This window comes from Salmo salar, chromosome 05, assembly GCF_965601325.2.
Source record: "Salmo salar chromosome 05, fSalSal1, whole genome shotgun sequence".
NCBI lineage: Eukaryota > Metazoa > Chordata > Actinopteri > Salmoniformes > Salmonidae > Salmo > Salmo salar.
In genome coordinates this window covers 54,170,743-54,191,150 of record NC_138295.1, presented here as the reverse complement: position 1 = coordinate 54,191,150, position 20,408 = coordinate 54,170,743, and the positions used below count along the sequence as shown (strand labels likewise).

The window sequence follows — 20,408 nt, the reverse complement described above, 5'->3', positions numbered from 1 at the left end:
AGTAACAAATCACACACATACAATAAACATTTGTTTTTGACTCAAGCCAGCCTTAATGCTACTCCCTTAGCCGTACACATATTCATAGGCGGCGTGCGCAAGAAGCTAAGCTTCCCTTAAAGTAAATTGAATGGAACTTGCCAAAATGATATACTCCTGTCTAAAACAAAAAAATAAAATCCTTCAAAACACTACACCAGAGAGCATGATTTAGCCACAGAGGATTATCAACTTGTTTAAAAAAGAATTGCGGTGGATTGTTTTAAATTACCAGCACATACTCCCGGGAAGCTCGTAATTTAGGAAGCTTGCAGCAAATATCAGAGCTGATTGTTGACATATCCCCGGTGAGTGCGCATATTCACTGTCTTTATCATTGGGTGAGTCCGTGGCAAGTTATTTTGGGACAATAATTTCCTCATCCAGGCTAGACAGACTACATAGCCTACAATGTCTCCCCTTTTCATAGGCCTCAATTAGATGGTTGCATTCAAGACAAGATAGTTTTTAATTGATCTCAGTTTGTCATTTTTCAGCAAATCAGCCTACCCTGTCATTTTGTGGTATTAAAGATTATGCTAACGTCTCCAGTCATGGCAAGTAAAGTGTTGTAGAATTGCACGAAATGTGTTTATAAAACTCTACATTTTCTTGCGTCCTGCTAAAGAATGTTCCTCTAGCTGGGGCTGAGCTCTGGATGTGAGCCAAGAAAGGAGAAGAAAAGCAGGTCTTTTTTGTGAACAGTGAGTTATATTTTTTGCCTATTTTATATTAGTCTGATCCATGCAATGCTTCATCATAAAAGGTGCATATTTATGTGAAAAAAAATAGCTTCCCCCAAACTTGAAACCCACATGCAGCCTATTGACATACTCAAAACACACACAAACGATAGCTTTGGCTTGATATTTCCTTGCAAGGTAGACGTACGAGTGCATCAACCCATCATGAGACAATGTAAAGGGTGACATCTAGTGGGAAATACTGTTCTGTACCATAGAGTATATCAATTATAGTGAACTGGAGCCTACATTTCACGAGGGCAGATACTTATCACTGTATAAAAACATTTACACTGTAGGTTAAGCCTATATCGTCACTATAGCCTATTGTTAATGTCTACAAGCTTCTAAAGTTTTCATGGAGAGCAATTCCAGTAAGACAATGAAATAGGCCTACAGGCATAGCTGCAGGAAGATATTGGGGGGGGTGTAGCTGGTCCACAGGACAAGTAAAGACCCAATTTGTTTCAATTATTTGATTTTTTTATTCTGCACCCTCAGCACCCCTACTGCTATACCTATAGGTATAACATGTCCATAATTTTGGTGAATTTATTTAGAAATCAGACTTTACAGTAAAAGCATAAGGGCAGGGTTAGTTTCAGTTTCAGAAATTCAAGAATTGAATTTGACTTCTCGGCTAGGACTGAGAAAATGTAGCTCTACAGTAGCGTAGGCTGCAATTTGGGAAGACTTTATGAAGGTGGGGCCGTGGCCACACAGGAATAAAGGAAGGACACTTTTGAGCACGAGAGAGGGAGGTGCTGCGGTTGCGATGTCATAACCATAGCGTACATCAGAAATGCAAAATGTATGGTCGAGGTGAAAATGGAGCACCACTACTTGAAAGTTAAGGTAAATTCTAAACGCCATTGTCAACGTTGTGTATTTGTACAAAGCTAATGATTTACTATATTAGTTTCACTCAAACGTCATATGACTCTGATTTACGTGTCACCTGTACTTGTATTCCACTGTCGTGAGAAAAACACGGCGCCAGGCTCTCCTGTACAAACGAATACACTAATCCGTTGTCTGCCTCTGCATTGTCGGCCTTTGTAATGTAACGCAGTTTTTGTATATGCTATTTTATTATTTACATGGGTAAATACTTTTATATTGGTTTGGGATTAATCTTGTTATTTTCTTTCATGATTCGTCCAGGGTGCTTCAGGCTATGGTAATGTTGAATAACATTTGGAAAGTTTACAATAGGTTTACCAGTTTAATTGTGTCGTTTCTGTGATACATTGCAATAAACTAAAAACGGTTTGCAATTGCTGTAGACCTATGACACTTTAGCCTACTGTGAATACAAAGATATTAGGCCTGCAGTGTAATACAAATGTAATGCAGTACAGTCAATATGTCAAGTTGTCAACTGAATTATTTGCATATTACTCTAACATAATACAGTATGTCAGCCAAACTACACTGAACAAAAATATAAAGTTTTGGTTTCATGAGCTGAAATTTAAGATCCAAGAAATGTTTCATATGCTCTAAAAGCTTATTTCTCTCAAATATTGTGGACACATTTGTTTACTTCCCTGTTAGTGGGCTGCAGGTAGCCTAGCGGTTAAGAGTTGCTGGTTCAAATCCCTGTGCCTACTAGGTGAAAAGTTTGTCGTTGTGCCTTGAGCAGGGCGCTTAACCATAATATTGTATGTAAAAATGTGAGTGAGCATTTCTCCTTTGCCAAGATAATCCATCCACCTGACAAGTGTGGCATATCAAGAAGCTGATTAAGCAGCATGAACATTACACAGGTGCACTTTGTGCTGGGGACAATAAAAGGACACTAAAATGTGCAACACAATGCCACAGATGTCTCAAGTTTTGAGGCAGTGTGCAATATGGCATGACAGCAGGAATGTCCTACAGAGCTGAATTGAATGTTCATTTCCCTACTACAATGTCGTTTTACAGAATATGGCAGTACTTCCAACCGGCCTTACAACCGCAGACCACGTGTGACCACACCAGCCAATGACCTCCACATCTGGTTTCTTCACCTGCAGGATCGTCTGAGACTAGCCAGCTGATGAAACTGGGTTTGCACAACCATAAAATTTCTGCACAAACTGTCAGAAATCGTCTCAGGGAAGCTCATCTGCATGCTCGTCATCCTCAACAGGGTCTTGACCTGACTGCAGTTCAGCATCGTAACCGACTTCAGTGGGCAAATTCTCACCTTCGATTGCCGCTGGCACGCTGGAGAAGTGTGCTCTTCACGGATGGATCCCAGTTTCAACTGTACCGGGTAGATGGCAGACGTGTGGGCGAGCACTTTGCTGATGTCAACGTTTTGAACATAGTGCCCCATGGTGCCGGTGGGGTTATGGTATGGGCAGGCATAAGCTACAGACAACAAATACAATTGCATTTTATTGATGGCAATTTGAATGCACTGATATACAGTGATGAGATCCTGATGCCCATCGTCGTGTTATTCATACGCCACCATCACCTCATGTTTCAGCATGATAATGCACTGCCCCATGTTGCAAGGATCTGTACACAATTCCCGGAAGCTGAAATTGTCCCAGTTCTTCAATGGCCTGCATACTCACCAGACATGTCGCCCATTGAACATGTTTGGAATGCTCTGGATCAACGTGTACAACAGCGTGCTCCAGTTCCCGCCAATATCCAGCAACTTCGCACAGCCATTGAAGAGGAGTGGGACAACATTCCACAGGCCACAATCAACTCCCCGATCAACTCTATGCGAAGGAGATCTGTCGCGTAGCATGAGGCGAATGGTGGTCACACCAGATACTGACTGGTTTTCGGCTCAACATGTCTACATTTCTTAGGGGGGGGGGGGGGGGTTGTGACCAGCAGATGCATATCTGTATTCCCAGTCTTGTGAAATCCATAGATTAGGGCCTAATTAATTTATTTCAATTGACTGATTTCCTTATGTGAACTAACTCGGTAAGATATTAGAAATTGTCGCATTTTATACAGTGCCGTGAAAAAGTATTTGCCCCCTTTCTGATTTTCTCTATTTTTGATGCAAAACCTAATATTAGATAAAGGGAACCTGAGTTTACAAATAACAAAATATATGGATACTTTTTTTTTTTTTTTAAATAACAAAGTTAAGCAACACCCAATTCCGTTGTGTGAATAAGTAACTGCCCCCTAACATTTAATAACTGGTTGTGCCACCTTTAGCTGCAATGACTGCAACCAAATGCTTCCTGTAGTTGTTGATCAGTCCCTCACATCGCTGTGGAGGAATTTTGGCCCACTCTTGCCTGCAGAACTGTTTTAACTCCGCGACATTTGAGGGTTTTCAAGCATGAAGTGCTCATTTCAAGTCCAGCCACAACATCGCAATTGGGATTAGGTCTGGACTTTGACTAGGCCATTTCAAAACTTTAAATTTGTTGCTTTTTAACTATTTTCATGTAGACCTGATTGTGTATTTTGGATCATTGTCTTGCTGCGCTTCAACTTCAGCTCACAGACGAATGACCTGACATTCTCTTGTAGAATTCTCTGATGCCGAGCAGAATTCATTTTTCCTTCTATTAAGGCAAGTCGTCCAGGTCCTTGGGCAGCAAAGCATCCCCAAACCATCACACTACCACCACCATGCTTGACCGTTGGTATGAGGTTCTTACTGTGGAATGCAGTGTTTGGTTTTCGCCAGGCATAATGGGAGAACTGCTATCTATAAAGTTGCCTCAGGTTTGCCGAAAAGCACCTGGATGAGCATCAAAAAGAATGTTCTTTGGACTATTTTTGTTCAGTATATTTGCATAACATTGTCTTAAATTTAACTCTCTCTCTGTTCAATCCAGGCAACTGTATCAACATGAAAAATAGGCCATAACCCTCACAAGCTGTACAGGAAAGCCCAGACTGACAGTAGTAGAGGATGGACCAGGCCTTTCCCAGTCTCCAGACCCCAGCCACTGAGCTTCAACTCAGGGTGGACTTCTTCAGAAAGTTGGGCTACTCCCCCTTGGAGGTTCGGGCTGCCCTGCTGAAGCTAGGCCTGAGTACAGACACCAACTCTGTACTGGGGGAGCTGGTTCGCAGCGGAGCCAGCACTGGTACTTCTAACTCCACCATTCCTGAGAGTGGTGAAGATGCTACTGGCCCCAAAAGCAACATAGGCTCCAGCATGGCCTCCTTTAGGACCCATGGCTCCCAAGGAGACAGACCAGTCTCATTACTGGAAGACAGGAGGGACACAGACAGTGGACTGAAACCTATCGTCATTGACGGCAGCAATGTGGCCATGAGGTGAGCGAGTCAAGAAGAGAGGAAGGGATTATTCTTGTTATGTTTGTAAGAGCTAGCATTCAATTGAAGTGTTTCAATGAGTTCAGCTGTGTGCATGCGCGCCTGTATGTCATGCTCATGACAGTCATGCCCTGTAAGGGTTAAGGTGTTATTGTGGTTGAGAAATGAGATGAAGCGGATGTACTGTATTATGTTCTCCTCATGTGGTTGGTTGTACATCACAATGATAATGACAGCCAGCTGTGCAAAAAATACCTGTAAACTACAGGTGTACAACTACTCATTATCAGCTGTTGAACTATGACCCTGCAACACAAGAACCACGAGCTCTTCTCATACACCTTAATAATTTTGTCAGCTGGGTTTGAAGAGGTAGTTATCCATGCCTGTGCATGCCTTTGCTAAGGTTAGTGCTGCACTATATGCAAATCTCCTACGCATGTCTCTGCCTCGCACTGGCTCCCAGTGATAGCTTTGTGTCAAGGCGGTGTTAATATTGTCATGATAGAGTTCATATTGAACAGGCCAGATGACATTGTCACTCAGTCTTATTACGTCTTCTTAGTTCAAGTGTTTGCAATTACAACCATTTTTAACAGTTGTCTCCTTATTACATGGATGGAGCCAAGCGAACATTTTAGAACTTCCATTATTACAGTTTGATTACCTAACTATTTGAGTATACAGTGTATGTTTGGACTCGATTCAATTCATAAACCATTAAGGAAACACAATCCACGTGAATGTTCAAAGGTATGTCAGATTCACAAGTGGCAGCAGGTAGCCTAGCAGTTAAAACCATTGGGCCAGTAAACAAAAGATAGCTGGTTCAAATCCCCAAGCCGACTGGGTGAAAAATCTGTTGATGTAGTACCCTTGAGCAAGGCACTTGACCCTAATTTATCTGGATAAGAGCGTCTGCTAAATCTAGGGTGTCCAATCAAAAATATATTTTTTACGAATGGTAAAATAATATGTTAATTGTGTAGACACTCCAAGAAACATGGGGTTTGGACCATTGGTTATCTCTAATAATCCGTTCAGTTTATTACCCTTGTAGGATGGCCAAGATTAGGGTAACTAAATTAATGGAAGCCAGATATTTTTTTTATATAATTCTTTTAAAAAGGTGGTTCAAAAATCTGGAAAATAGCATTGCATCAGCTAGGCTGGATGCTGTGCGATAATTGCTGTGCGAAAACGTTGAACTCATCTTTCTTCTCGAATCCGGAGGACATGAAACAGTAGAGGTAAGATAGATATCAATTTTGAGACATGACATGTTGTATTTTAGTTTACACTTTTCATATTAATGCGAAATTCCTGTTCCTTTCGAAAATTTCACCAAAAAAATGCTTTTTTTGTGAAATGTCAACAGCACTAGGCCTACTGCAAGCTTTTTTATTTTCAAAGCCTTTTACATTTTAATTCAACTCGTGTCATGCTAATTTAGCTTTTTGCGACTCACAGAAACAACTTTGCAGAAGAACACTACATGTAAAATCCCAAAAAGTTGCAGCAAGGAGCATCAACGCTCTGTCAAAAGAGCTCAGTGCTTATTATTGGATATATTAGGATACGAAATCATACTTTTGGATATAATGTTAATGATATGTGAGAGAAAAACCCAACTGAATGGTTTAGAACATGAAGAATCATATTTGTCTTGGTAAAAATAATTTTATAACATAAGGAAGTGAAATTATCACCAAAGCTCGTTTTCACCCACTCACCCTACCATGTAACGTTTTTATGTTTTGCCGAAGTGTTTTATTGTTTTATCTGTATTTTATATTTATTGTTCAAAGGTCTCTTTGCAAGTGTTATTTAGCACTGATATACACTACCGGGGTCACATGGAAATGTCCTTGTTTTTGAAAGAAAAGCGCATTTCTGCCCTTAAAATAACATCAAATTGATCAGAAATACAGTGTAGACATTGTTAATGTTGTAAATGACTATTGTAGCTGGGAACGGCAATTTTTATTTATTTATGGATTACCTACATAGTCGTACAGAGGCCCATTATCAGAAACCATCACTCCTGTGTTCGAATGGCACGTTCCAATGGATCGTCAGCATCCCGGAGTCGCCTCTTCACTGTTGACTTTGAAACTGGTGTTTTGTGGGTACTATTTAATGAAGCTGCCAGTTGAGGACTTGTGAGGCGTCTGTTTCTCAAACTACACACTAATGTACTTGTCCTCTTGCTCAGTTGTGCACCGGGGCCTCCCACTGCTCTTTCTATTCTGGTTAGGCCCAGTTTGCGCTGTTCTGTGAAGGGAGTAGAACACAGCGTTGTACGAGATCTTCAGTTTCTTGGCATTCGCACATGGAATAGCCTTCATTTCTCAGAACAAGATCCGACTGACGAGTTTCAGAAGAAAGCTCTTTGTTTCTGGCCATTTTGAGCCTGTAATCGAACCCACAAATGCTGATGCTCCAGATACTCAACTAGTCTAAAGAAGGCCAGTTTTATTGCTCCTTTAATCAGGACAACAGTTTTCAGCTGTGCTAACATAATCCCCAAATTGTTTTCTAATGATTAATTAGCCTTTTAAAATGACAAACTTGGATTAGCTAACACAACGTGCCATTGGAACACAGGAGTGACGGTTGCTGATAATGGGTCTCTATATGCCTATGTAGATATTCCATTAAAAATCAGCTGTGTCCAGCTACAATAGTCATTTACAACATTAGCACTGTATTTCAGATCAATTTGATGTTATTTTAATGGACAAAAAAATTGATTTTCTTTCAAAAACAAGGACATTTCTATGTGACTGTAATGGCCGTCTGATAGCGTGGATAGTGCTCATCATGTATTTATTTCTGGTGAACACTTAAACAAAATAGCAAAAAACGACAGCCAAACAGTTCTGTCAGGTAATACTCACGAAACAGAAAATAACCACCCACAAAACCCAAAGGAAAACAGGCTACCTAAGTATAGCTCCCAATCAGCGACAACGATGTACAGCTGTCTGATTGAGAACCATACCAGGCCAAAACAAAGAAATACAAAAACATAGAAAAAAGGACATAGAATGCCCACCCTAGTCACACCCTGGCCTAACCAAAATAGAGAATAAAACCCTCTATGGCCAGGGCGTGACAGTGACCCCGAACTTTTGAACGGTAATGTACGCAAAATAGGACCTTGATGCATAGTATATAGTTGTCATTCTTTCATATGTTATTATCTTATAACAGCTACTTTACTTTAATCATGTTGTGCTACTTTACTCCTCAGAAAGAGTACTGTTTGAGCTGCATGCCTGTGTTCCTGTATTTTTTTAAACTATGAAAATCTTGTCATTCACTTGCATTGCCACTGAAGCGAATGCATTGTAGACAGAGGATAAATTATTGGGTCAGATTAACTTTGCTCTACCTTTTTAACAATGAAACAATCAGAGATCGACATAACTGCACCTTCACCTCTCTCCTTCCTTTTAAATCTGCCCTCTTCACTAGAAGTGTTTGTTGATTCATAGAAAGTAATGACATATTTATTTATCCCATTTCCTGCTCTCTTGTATCCCTTCCAGTCATGGTAACAAGGAAGTGTTCTCCTGTAGGGGAATTGAGTTGGCAGTGATCTTTTTCCTGGAAAGAGGTCACTCAACCGTCATTGTGTTTGTGCCCTCCTGGCGCAAGGAGCAGCCCAGGCCTGATGTCCCCATCACAGGTGAGATTCACAAATACAGTGCATTCAGAGAGTATTAAGACCCCTTGACTTTTCCATATTTTGTTACATTACAGCCTTATTCTAAAATGGATTAAATAAAAATCCTCATCAATTTACACAATAACCCATTTTTTTGCAAATGTATTAAAAATAAAAAACAGAAATAACTTATTTACATAAGTATTCAGGCCCTTTGCTATGAGACACGAAATTGAGCTCAGGTGCATCCTGTTTCCATTGATCAACCTTGAGATGTTTCTACAACTTGATTGGAGTCAAGTTGTGGTAAATTCAATTGATTGGACATGATTTGGAAAGGCACACACTTGTCTATATAAGGTCCCACAGTTGACAGTGCATGTCAGAGCAAAAAGCAAGCCATGAGGTCAAAGGAATTGTCCGTAGAGCTCCGAGACAGGATTGTGTTGAGGCACAGACCTGGGGAAGGGTACCAACACATTTCTGCAGCATTGAAGGTCCCCCAAGAACACCGGGGCCTCCATCATTCTTAGTGGAAGAAGTTTGGAACCACCAAGACTCTTCCTAGAGCTGGCAACCCGGCCAAACTGAGCAATCGGAGGTGAAGGGCCTTGGTCAGGGAGGTGACCAAAAACCCAATGATAACTCTGACAGAGCTTCAGAGTTCCTCTGTGAAGATGGGAGAACCTTCCAGAAGGACAATCATCTGTGCAACACTCCACCAATCAGGCCTTTATGCCAGAGTGGCCAGACTGAAGCCACTCCTCAGTTAAAGGCCCATGATAGCCCGCTTAGAGTTTGCCAAAAGGAACCCAAACAAGATTCTCTGGTCTGATGAAACCAAGATTCAACGCTTTGGCCTGAATGCCAAGCATCACGTCTGAAGGAAACCTGGCACCATCCCTACGGTGAGGCGTGGTGGTAGTATCATGCTGTGAGGATGTTTTTCAGCGGCAGGGACTGGGAGACTAGTACAGAGAGATCCTTGATGAAAACCTGCTCCAGAGTGTTCAGGACCTTCGACTGGGGCGACAGTTCACCTTCCAACAGGACAACGACCCTAAGCACACAGCCAAGACAACACAGGAGTGGCTTCGGGACACGTCTCCCTAATGTCCTTGAGTTATCCAGCCAGAGCCAGGACTTTAACTTGATCAAGCATCTCTGGAGAGAGCTGAAAATAGCTGTGCAGCAACGCTCCCCATCCAACTTGACAGAGCTTGAGAGGATCTGCAGAGAAGAATAGGAGAAACTCCCCAAATACTGGTGTGCCAAGCTTGTAGCGTCATACCCAAGAAGACTCGAGACTGTAATCGCTGCCAAAGATACTTCAATAAAGTACTGAGTAAAGGGTCTGAATACTTATTTAAAAATGTATACATTTGCCAAAATTTCTCAACTTGTTTTTTCTTTTTCATTATGTTGTATTGTGTGTAGATTAATGAGAAGATTTTTATTTTTATTTTTTTTCACTTTAGGAAAGGCTGTAATGTAAAACATGTGGAAAAAGTCAAGGGGCCTGAATACTTTCCGAATGCACTGTAGTTCGAATTAGACTAGTCTCTGTTTCTAAATATTAATACTTTAATACCAGGGGATTTTAAAAACACAAACTATGTTCATATACAACATGAAACAATGCTTTTACGGACAGTTTCCGGGACGGAGATTAATCTCTCTTTTTAGTCCAGGACTAGGTTTGTCTATGGACATTAATTTTGTGAGGTCAGCCGTACAAAAAAAAATACTACACACAGAAAATCAACACAATAGAATAAAGTACAATACAGTATTCATTGTGACTGTTTCTTTTAAATAATGCAATACATTCCCTTATCTTGTTTATATGCAGGGGTTTTGGTAAGTACACTCACTGCACCTAGAGTACGTTTCCAGTCATATGATGTGTCTGTAATATGAGACTGAGGCAAAAGGCATTGGGAAACTCCACCAGAGGGTATATTGGATAAATGTTGAAATGCTGAAATCAAGAAATACTGCCTGACGTCATACTCTAGGCTTTCTGAAAAAAAATCTAAATAAATGTTCCCAATTTTGATTGCTTCAACCCACATCATGTTGTCGAACACAGCAGTGACTCTTGTCCATGTATGTACCTGAAGGCTATCTGTTAGGAGGTGTTTGTGTTAACCTAGCGTAACCACTAACAAAGCCAGTGTGCAGTAGGGCGGACCACTATTTGAAGCTGACGCATCATCACCTGGTGCCCACTGCTTGCATGGTTCAGTGGCTTTGTCTGAGGTGGAGCAAGCAAGCCAAAAGCTTTATTTTCAGTCCCAGTAACCAGGAAGTAAAAATATAACCGCAACAGTCAGTCCTACCTGGGAATTGGGAAATCCCCACCAGGAAGTGCAACTGTTTTTCTCACACACTCAGGTTACTGTCTGAAACTGTGTCTTTAACTGTTTCTAATCAAGCAGAGGGTTAAGGTTTACATGTCAAGTGATTGTTGTTACCTGAACAATCAAAGTGTTTTTGACGCTGACATTTGACATTTGTGAGTGCATTTCAGGCTTTAGTCAATAGTAGTCTCTAAAAACCTCAAGAAAATTGTTCAATATGGAGCTCTGTCTCACACTTATTTAAGTCAGGGTCCATATTCAAGTGTATCATTAGAAGCGCTGGTCTAGGAAAAAATACATTACTTTTAGGTCATATTGAATAAGATTACATGGACAGGAGGGACCAGATCCTCGATCACTACTCCTACTTTGAGACAACATATGAATATGGCCCCAGATCTGTCCAAAGTTGCCTTTCTGAACATTGTTGCCTTTAGCTTGTCCATTTTATTTATTTAAACAATTTCCATTGTCCTTTTTCACACTGTGCACACAGGTGCATTTATTCAACATTCATTTTGGATGTATTTGTCAATGCTTTAATTTAGTCTGCTGGGAGGTTTCCATGTTATATGATATTGGGGATGTGGGTTGTGAAGTTTGAACAGCTTATGTAATAATTAAACAGTCATGTAATATTTGTTTTAAATGATTGATGGTTTTGTGCTCTGTGTGTTTCGTCTCAGGGATTTTTTTCCCGTCCCCTGTTTGATTTGGTACACTATACCATATTTGATTGAAGCAATGTTATGCAACCCTTTATCATAGTGTCACCTGGCTTGTTCATCATGCAAAGGTATAGAATATGTTGTTTTGAAATATTACTCATGTTAATGTGTACTAAGAAGACAAGGTAAGGCAGTGGAATAATTTGTGTAAAACAGAATTCCAATATGATGAAAGACCAAACATAAAGTGAACCATCTCTACTTCTTATATCGCCAGCAACAGCTGTCCATGTAATCTTATTAATTATTATCTATACGGCAAAACTGATCCTAAATCAGCACTCCTACTCTGAGAAGCTTTATGAATAAAGGCCCTTGACTGGGACATAATAAAACACTTGGTGAAACATCTGCACGTTTATTTCCAGACCAACACATTCTAATGGAGCTAGAGAAGAAGAAGATAGTTGTCTTCACTCCCTCGAGACGTGTCGGTGGTAAACGGGTGGTCTGCTACGACGACCGTTTTATTGTGAAGCTGGCCTATGAGTCGGGCGGCGTGATCGTGTCTAACGACACCTATAGGGACCTCCAGGGAGAGCGTCCGGAGTGGAAGCGCTGTATCGAGGAGAGGCTGCTTATGTACTCTTTCGTCAATGACAAGTGAGTGCTGGATTGATTTATCTTTAAAATTGGGGGGGGGGGGGGGGGGGGAGAGACAGTGGCAGGCATGCATTAAGGGGAGATTGATAGAGAAGATACAATGGTGAAGAGGCCAGTGGGGCCGGAAATCAATCCCACGCAGGGGAACCATACATGTGGTATGGGGGGTTTCAGCAGGTAACATCTTTCATAAATACTGATTTTGGACAGAAACATGAGAGATGTATTAAAAACAGGTTTTAACGCTTTAAAAAAATAGGTATAAATCATGCATTGATGTCAAGGGTAGATATGTAGAACAATTTGAATCATATATACGCTGCGTGCACAATTATTAGGCAATGTTAAGGCGGCTCAATGAAGCAGGAGGGGTGAAGTCAAGCGCAGGTGACACTAGTCCGTGAACACACGTTTAATAGGTATCCACTCTGTCCAAACTAGGTAAGGCAGGGCGACTAATACAAAAGCCCAAAATACCAGCCCACACACACAATGTAGGGACGCAGCCCTCAAACTCTGCAAAACCACAGGCAGAGGGAAACACCTCTTCCTTTGACGGAAATCGTCCTGGCGTAAAATAATCACGCACAAACAACAAGCCTACATAGCAAGACTAAATACCCCCCCCACTAAACAACTAATACAAAACAGATGCGTGCCTAACCTAGACCTAACCAACAGAAAGTGAAACAGAGGATCGGTGGCAGCTAGTAGGCCGGCGACGACGACCGCCGAGCGCCACCCGGGCCCGTCGATGTCGTGACAGGCAAATTGTATTCCTCAGGATTAATTTGATTGTTGAACAAACACAATGCTCTCAGTCAATCCAAAATGTTATTGAACCTCAAACCTGAATGTTTAACAAAGGAAAAGTGAGTTTTGTCTTTCTCAGGGAAATAATTAAGTGTGCACAATTATTAGGCAACTATTGGTGTGCACAATTATTAGGCAACTAAATTACAAAAATAATTTCTCTCAACCCACTTGTTTATTCTCAATTTTTAGAGTAAGTGTAACAGATAAGTAACACAAAATGACAATTTATATAACATTTTTGGCCTTTCACAAATATTCAGTGACCAATATAGCCACCCTTATTTTCAATAACTGCCATGAGCCTTCCATCCATAGAGTCTGTCAGTTTCTTGATCTGTTCACGATCAGTTTTCGCTGAAGCAGCAACCACAGCCTCCCAAATGCTGTTCAAAAAGGTGTATTGTCTTCCATCACTGTAAGTCTCACGTTTGAGAAGGGCCCACAAGTTCTCAATAGGATTTAAGTTAGGTGAGGAAGGGGGCCAGGTCATTATTCAGGCATCTTTGAGGCCCTTGCTGACTAGCCAAGCAGTGGAGTACTTGGATGCATGTGTTGGAGCATTGTCCTGCATAAAGATCATGGCCTTCTAGAATGCTGAGGACTTCTTCCTGTACCACTGTTTGACGAAAGAATCTTCCAGAAACTGGCAGTAGGTTTGGGAGTTGAGTTTCAGTCCATCTTCAACCCGAAAAGGTCCAACTACCTCATCCTCAATGATAGCAGCCCATACCAGTACCCCTCCTTCACCTTGCTGGCACCTGACTCAAAGTGGTGTCCTGTGTCCACTACTGATCCAGCCACGGGCCCATCCATTTGGTCCATCAAGAGTCACTTTCATTTAATCTGTCCATAAAAATCTGTCTTCAGGTATTTCTTTGCCCAATCTTGACGCTTCAACTTGTGAATCTTATTCAGTGGTGGTCTTGTTTCAGTCTTCTTGACCATGTCTCTGAGCACTTGACTCCTTGTACTTCTGAACACTCCAGGTAGATTGCAGTTCTGGAATACGGTGGCACTGGAGGATAATGGGTTCCTGGTAGTTTGACGTTTAATTCTTCACCAGTCTTTTGCAGTTAATTTGCACCTTTTCTTCCCCATGTGTTTTTTGCGCCCCAGTTGACTATTCGCAACAAAACGTTTGAATATCCGGTGGTCACACCTCAATAGTTTAGCTATTTAAAGAGTGTCGCATCCGTCTGAAAGGCATTTTACATTTTTGGCTTGTCAGTGTCAGTTAAATTTCTTTTTTGGCCCATTTTACCTGAGGTAATGAGGCTGCCTAATAATTATGCACACCTTGATATAAGGTGTTATTCACTTTCGCCACACCCTCCCTCATTACACAAATACATATCACCTGAAAATGATTAAATCCAATAAGCATTCAAGTTTATATGGTTTGGAGTTCGAAAATGTGAAAAGAAATAATGATAAGATCAGAATACTCACTTGCCTAATAATTGTGCACGCAGTGTATAGTTCTCTAGTCAGGATTCAGCCCAGAAATAGCGAGCAACTTGGTTCTGAAAAGCAGATTTCACCTTTTAGAGCAGATACTGTAGTAGTGTAATATACTGTAATGTCATAGTCACCAACTGGTTGATCTCCAAGGCATTCCTAGACGATTGCCAAACATTTCTGTAAAAAACTCAACGACAAAGGAACGCAAGGCTATTTTTATTTTATTAGTCTCGCGCTGTTGGCGGCAGGTGCACCCGATTCAGCTGCCCTGCGTGCCAGGTAGGTGAAGTGTTCCATTTTTTAAAAACCATTTCATGTGTCTGAAGGTACAAATTCTACCTTCCCGGCAGGCCCAGAGAGTAAATCCAGTGCACTATAGGCCTACCAATCGGATGGCTCAGATTATCATGTCTGTAGTAACGTAGCAAGCATAAAAGAAAGCTACAGCAAAGTTGATATTTAAGAACTTTTAAAACCATGACTCAACAAATACAGCAAAGAGCTGGTGTTTTTATGAGCGTGTTCATGTTTAAGTTCTTACTCAGCACTGTCAACACTTTTTTATTCAACACTTTTTTATAAGCCATAAAATGCACGTTCATCCTACTTCCACTCGCGCTACAACCAGCACTGCAGCTGTAATGTAATGAAGGTGTATCGATAGGCTTGCGTGGTTATTATTAGCGGCTTGGGTCTTTTTTTTTAATATAGAGGAATATTTCACTTTCTCCGTTGAAAGTGTCGTAGAAATATTGGTCCAATAATATTTCTCAGATACCAGAACTTGTGAATTCAATGTAGACTTTATTACAAATAAAAAGCCGAGCTGGTCCATGGATCAACTGTTTTTCCCAGCCTTAGCACACTCCTTTTAAACAGTTTCATCCTTACATTACATACATAGAGAGGAGTGACTGTAAATTATGAAGTCTTTTTGGCTTTGCGCCACAATTGTTTCCCACCCTAAGTTCTTTCTTTGAGGCAGACTTTTTCCCACCTCTACAAATCATTTAACACTCTACAAATCACTGAACTGATTTATATTGGTTGCGCAACTGTGACAGTTTGGTTTAAAAGTAATAGGGGCCCCTACCAGGCTGCAGTCACAAGTAGATTATATCAGCACCCTCCAGGCTAGTCATAAGTACATTCATTATATTGATTCTGACACTTCTTATCCAGACATGCATCTAGATTACAATGTGTGTCTATTTATTTTGTATATTGGCTTTTCTTATGCTATACAGGTGTGGTTACAGGTTCCTTTAAAGCTTTTAAAGATTCTATTTTATTACATTAATATTTCACAATATGCTACTGAAAAATCACCATAAAAGGAGTAACAACATGTATTTGTCCAGAGGCAGAAATAACGTGGTGCGACTAGAGTTTTGCCATCAGCTGGAAGACGTGTCCCTTTTTGGTCAGCGGTGAAAATGGAAAGCCGTAGGGACGTTAAGAGGCGAACCTTCAGTCTGCTGCTCGCTCCCTCCACTGAGACTGACCATCAGATACAGGCACCATCAGCCCAGTAAAATAAATGATTATTTAAATGTAGCTCACTCAGCTGTGCCTCACAAGTAATACAACATCTGATCTATTACCGGTGTGATCGTATAGCCTACCTAAAATGTATAAAAATGGTGCGAACAACAATACATTTGCAGGACAATTTCAAGCAAAGCCAATATGCGGTGATTAGGTATTGGGCCTATAGCCTACTGCATAAACCTAATTGTTACAGTACTGTTTTTAATAGGTTAATGTTGCATAGGCCTACATTTTTTTTTATGTAGTCTTCTAAAACAAATCTGTGGTAGAGCTCCGCTTGCATTTTGACTCAAAGTGATCTTGACTCAAAGGTTGGTGACCACTCCTCTATGGTAAGAGGATGATTCATGAGACCTGTATTAATGTAACTATTTCCGATATGAAAAGAAAACATTCCTTCTGCCTGCACCGTGTTTTATTGTTCTAATCGATTAGATTCGATCCTCTATCACTTCTCTGCCTGTATGGTTTTCTGATCAATATTACCCATTTCCGGCCCAGATTCATGCCCCCAGATGACCCGCTTGGTCGTCATGGTCCCAGTCTGGAGAACTTCCTGAGGAAGAAGCCGCTACTACCAGAACACAAACGCCAACTCTGTCCTTATGGTAAGATCTCAACCATAGAGATATATGTTTGAGATACCATAGGGTCCTAATTATATTGTCCGAACACTGACGCTTAGTTTAAAACCTGTCTTGTTGAAGCAGAAGAGAAACACAAAGTACTAATCTAGGATCAGGTCTCCATTAGGCATAACTGATTTTATATCAGCAATTCTAATCTGAGACTCTGTGAAGAGTCAAGATACTTTCTTCTGTAGAATTGTATTATTTTAGATTTCGGTAGAAATACTGTAACTGTCATGTTTAGTAACTCTCATTTATGTTTTCTATTTCAGGTAAAAAGTGCACGTACGGCGTAAAGTGTAAGTTCTACCACCCTGAGCGCACTCACCAATCCCACTGCTCATTGGCTGATGAGCTCAGGGAGAAGGCAAGGCTCTCCTCAGTAAAAGAGGACCGGAATCACATGATGTCACACCTGAGGGGCCCCCAGTCCGACCCGAGCCCCTTTCCCTCCTATTCTCTGGAGAATGACCTGGAGCACAGGCTGACGTTGGAGCACCGCGGTTCCCTGAGTGAGGGTCCCAATTGCCAGTTAACTGAGAACATGTTGCTGTACTGGGATGGGCCACACTCCAGTATGAACCAGCAGGCCCGCAGCCCCATAGGAGTAGGCCAAGGACAAATGGACTGGCCCAATATGCCCAGTATGCTCTCCCCCCCCGCTACTACTGACCTCCCCTATGCCAGCATCTCCCATGAGCGCCTGGACTCTGGTTTTGGCACCTATGAGAGCCAGTACTCAGATGTGTCCCAAGGCCACAGCAAGGCCTTCAGTCCCAGGCAGCAGCCACAACAGCAGGGCTTCCCCTCTGGTTCCAGACATCCAGGCATGCATCCAGAGAGGCTGGCCCAGGACAGCTTCCAGCCCTGCAGGTGTTGTTTCCATTTGGCTCCCTTCACAGGTCCCCAGCAGCAGCACCACAGCAACCCACACCTCGAGTCCCAATCCCAGCCAAGGTATGACACCTACTCGCCTCCTCTGTTCCCACCCAACATGCACCACTACAGCCTCCCCTGCAACTTCCAGCAAGGTGGGGTGGGGGCACATAATTTCCAACCCCATCAGCACCCCCAGAAGTACTGGTCAGACCCCTTCCATGGCGGGGTCCCCCAGGCTAGGGCGTCGTGTAGCCTCACCCCGAGCCCCCACCTCCATCACCCCCCTACCCCACACGGGGCCCCCCACTCATGCTTCTCTTACAGGAATCAGCAGGAACTTAACTCCTGGGCCCAGTCACCTCCACCTTTTGCCTTTGACACAGACAGAGAGGAGCTCCGTAAGAAACTGCAGGCCATCTTCAACCCCCACCAAGTGGATACGGTCATGGGGATGTTCCCTCACCTGATGGACGCCCAGAAGCTGGCTGCAGAGATCCTCAATTTCAAATCTGAAGGAGGGGCCTTCTGATGCCTCTAAGCATCTTGTCTAAGGGGTTAATTCAGGTTTGAGAAGCTTGCACAACTTTAACTTCCACATAAATCATTAATTGATTTCAATGGGATACTTGTGTGAAAATGTGCCTTGGGTAATTATTCTCTTGTTCTTTCCCTTTGTATTTTACTGTAACTGATTGAAAGGGCAACGTTTTATTGTTGATGTTGTCCTTCCTTAGCAGTCATGTGCTTGCATAGCTTATGTTAAATCCATGACAGGTTGTGTGTGTGCACAGTTTGGGAGAAGTGTGGAGAATTGGGATGAATCCCCTGTCGTGTTTAACTGGATTATTTGAGATTTTGATTTATTGAAAGTTGTATACATTTATAACAGTGTTGTCAAATCTTGCCTCTTGACTCAGTACCACGGCAAAAGTGAATCTAGAGTGTTTGACTGTTGATGCATATTGTATCATCATTTGGGATATACAGTATGTGATCTCTCGTTTGTCTGAAATTCAGCTCTCATGCAATAAGAAATAATTGTCTCAAATTGCACATTTTACTATTATGTTTTTTTTTTTTATATATATTGTGGTTCTGATGGCCATAATGTATTTCCTGTCTCATAGACCAATATATTCGGTATTCCATCTCTTTCTGCAGTGTGGAATACAATGGTATACCTTTTTTCCGTGTATAAAGCTACGCCCAAAGAGCCCCAAACACTATACAGTATCCTTCTAAGCAAGAGTATCTGTGGAAGAAGCTGCCAAAGAAACTGAATTAATGTTGGAAATGCTCCTTGTCATTGACCCAAATATTGTAATTCCCCCATAGACCAGAATGTGATGTTCCCAGCAAGATAATGTATACAAATGTATAATGTAATATGTACAGTATGTCCTGTGAGGGTCTCTTGTATCACCAAAGACTGGGTAAATCCAATAGATATTTTAAAGTAACTGTGTTTCCCGATTTCTATGAAATATGACCTATAATTAATTACAATACAGTATGAGTGATTTTAGATTTCCTCCCAAAATGTTTTTAAGTATGTTAAAAAGCAGCTTTTCTGTGCTGGAATGGTGTGGGTGTACCCCAACAACAGAATGGTGTGAGTGTATACCGGTATAAAAAAAAATATTCATGTGAATAGACTGCTGATTGGCCAGCTCAAGCTCTATATGTCTGTTTGAGTTTAAGGGTTGTTTATTTTTTTTAAGTGTTTTCTCCAATTTTATGCTTTGACCACATATGAGTATAATATGAGTCAACAGCATTTATTTGGGTATGAGTTAACAGAATATTAACTTTTTAAAAGTGAGATTTTCACTGGACAATTACTTCAACAATGTTTCTATGATAGTTGTCTGTATGCTGATAAAAAAGAAAGACAACACTTTGTAGTTAAGTGCCTAAACATGTAAAATGTATAGTTCAATTATCATGGACATTTGGAGTAGAGTTCTAGGTCTAAACAAATTGTTTAACTTTTTTTATTTTAAACCCATTTTGGTAACTTTATTTAACAGCACGGTAAGTACTAGCTAGGTATTTAAAGTTAGAATGTTGTTATTATGCTATCATATAGTATTACCAGCTTCATATCAGGTTAATGCAGTCATGACCTCATGGTACTTGAAATAATTAGCAGGGAACATTAGGCATTTTATTTCTCAGCCATTTTTATGTATTTTCAGAGTAGGCTACTTTGTTTCTTCGGACTACAAATAGCTACTATACCAAATAGTACAATTTGTTGCCAAGTATTTACCAGTACCTAGTACTTACCCGACTGTAATAAAGGGTTACTCACTCATTTTATATTAATTTATATAGCACTTAAACACTGCCTTTTGAATGTTGGGAAATCATATTACACTAAAATGAAAGGTTTGAAATATACCTGTGTCTGTAATTTCTAATGTCATGTCTCAAGCTACTGTACTATGATATGGCACTTTCATTGTTTTAGTGCCTCAGAGCGTAGACAGTCATATGCTCCATGATGACCATAGCTCAGGGCTTTCCAACCCTGTTCCTGGAGAGCCACCCTCATGTAGGTTTCAGCGAGATGAAATTCTTGCCACAAAGTCGACAGAAACCACATACCAATTTTGTTAGTGTCAACTTTCCCAGATATTCCATTATCGCTAGACAAC

The 20,408-nt window shown here is 41.1% G+C and overlaps 1 protein-coding gene across 2 annotated transcripts; it reads left to right on the top strand.

Moving 5' to 3' along the window:
- The first annotated feature begins 1,440 nt into the window (after positions 1–1,440).
- LOC106605117 (endoribonuclease ZC3H12A) lies at positions 1,441–20,149 on the top strand. 2 transcript variants are annotated; one of them, XM_014200446.2, is made up of 6 exons: positions 1,441–1,637; positions 4,598–5,045; positions 8,600–8,739; positions 12,178–12,412; positions 16,742–16,848; positions 17,142–20,149. In XM_014200446.2, exons 2-6 carry the CDS (start codon positions 4,675–4,677, stop codon positions 18,275–18,277), a joined length of 1,989 nt encoding a protein of 662 aa, XP_014055921.1. In that variant the 5' UTR covers positions 1,441–1,637; positions 4,598–4,674; the 3' UTR covers positions 18,278–20,149. The 2 variants fall into 2 exon arrangements, with proteins under 2 accessions (XP_014055921.1, XP_045574324.1); XM_045718368.2 differs by lacking the exon at positions 1,441–1,637 and adding an exon at positions 3,645–4,402.
- The last annotated feature ends 259 nt before the right edge of the window (positions 20,150–20,408 follow it).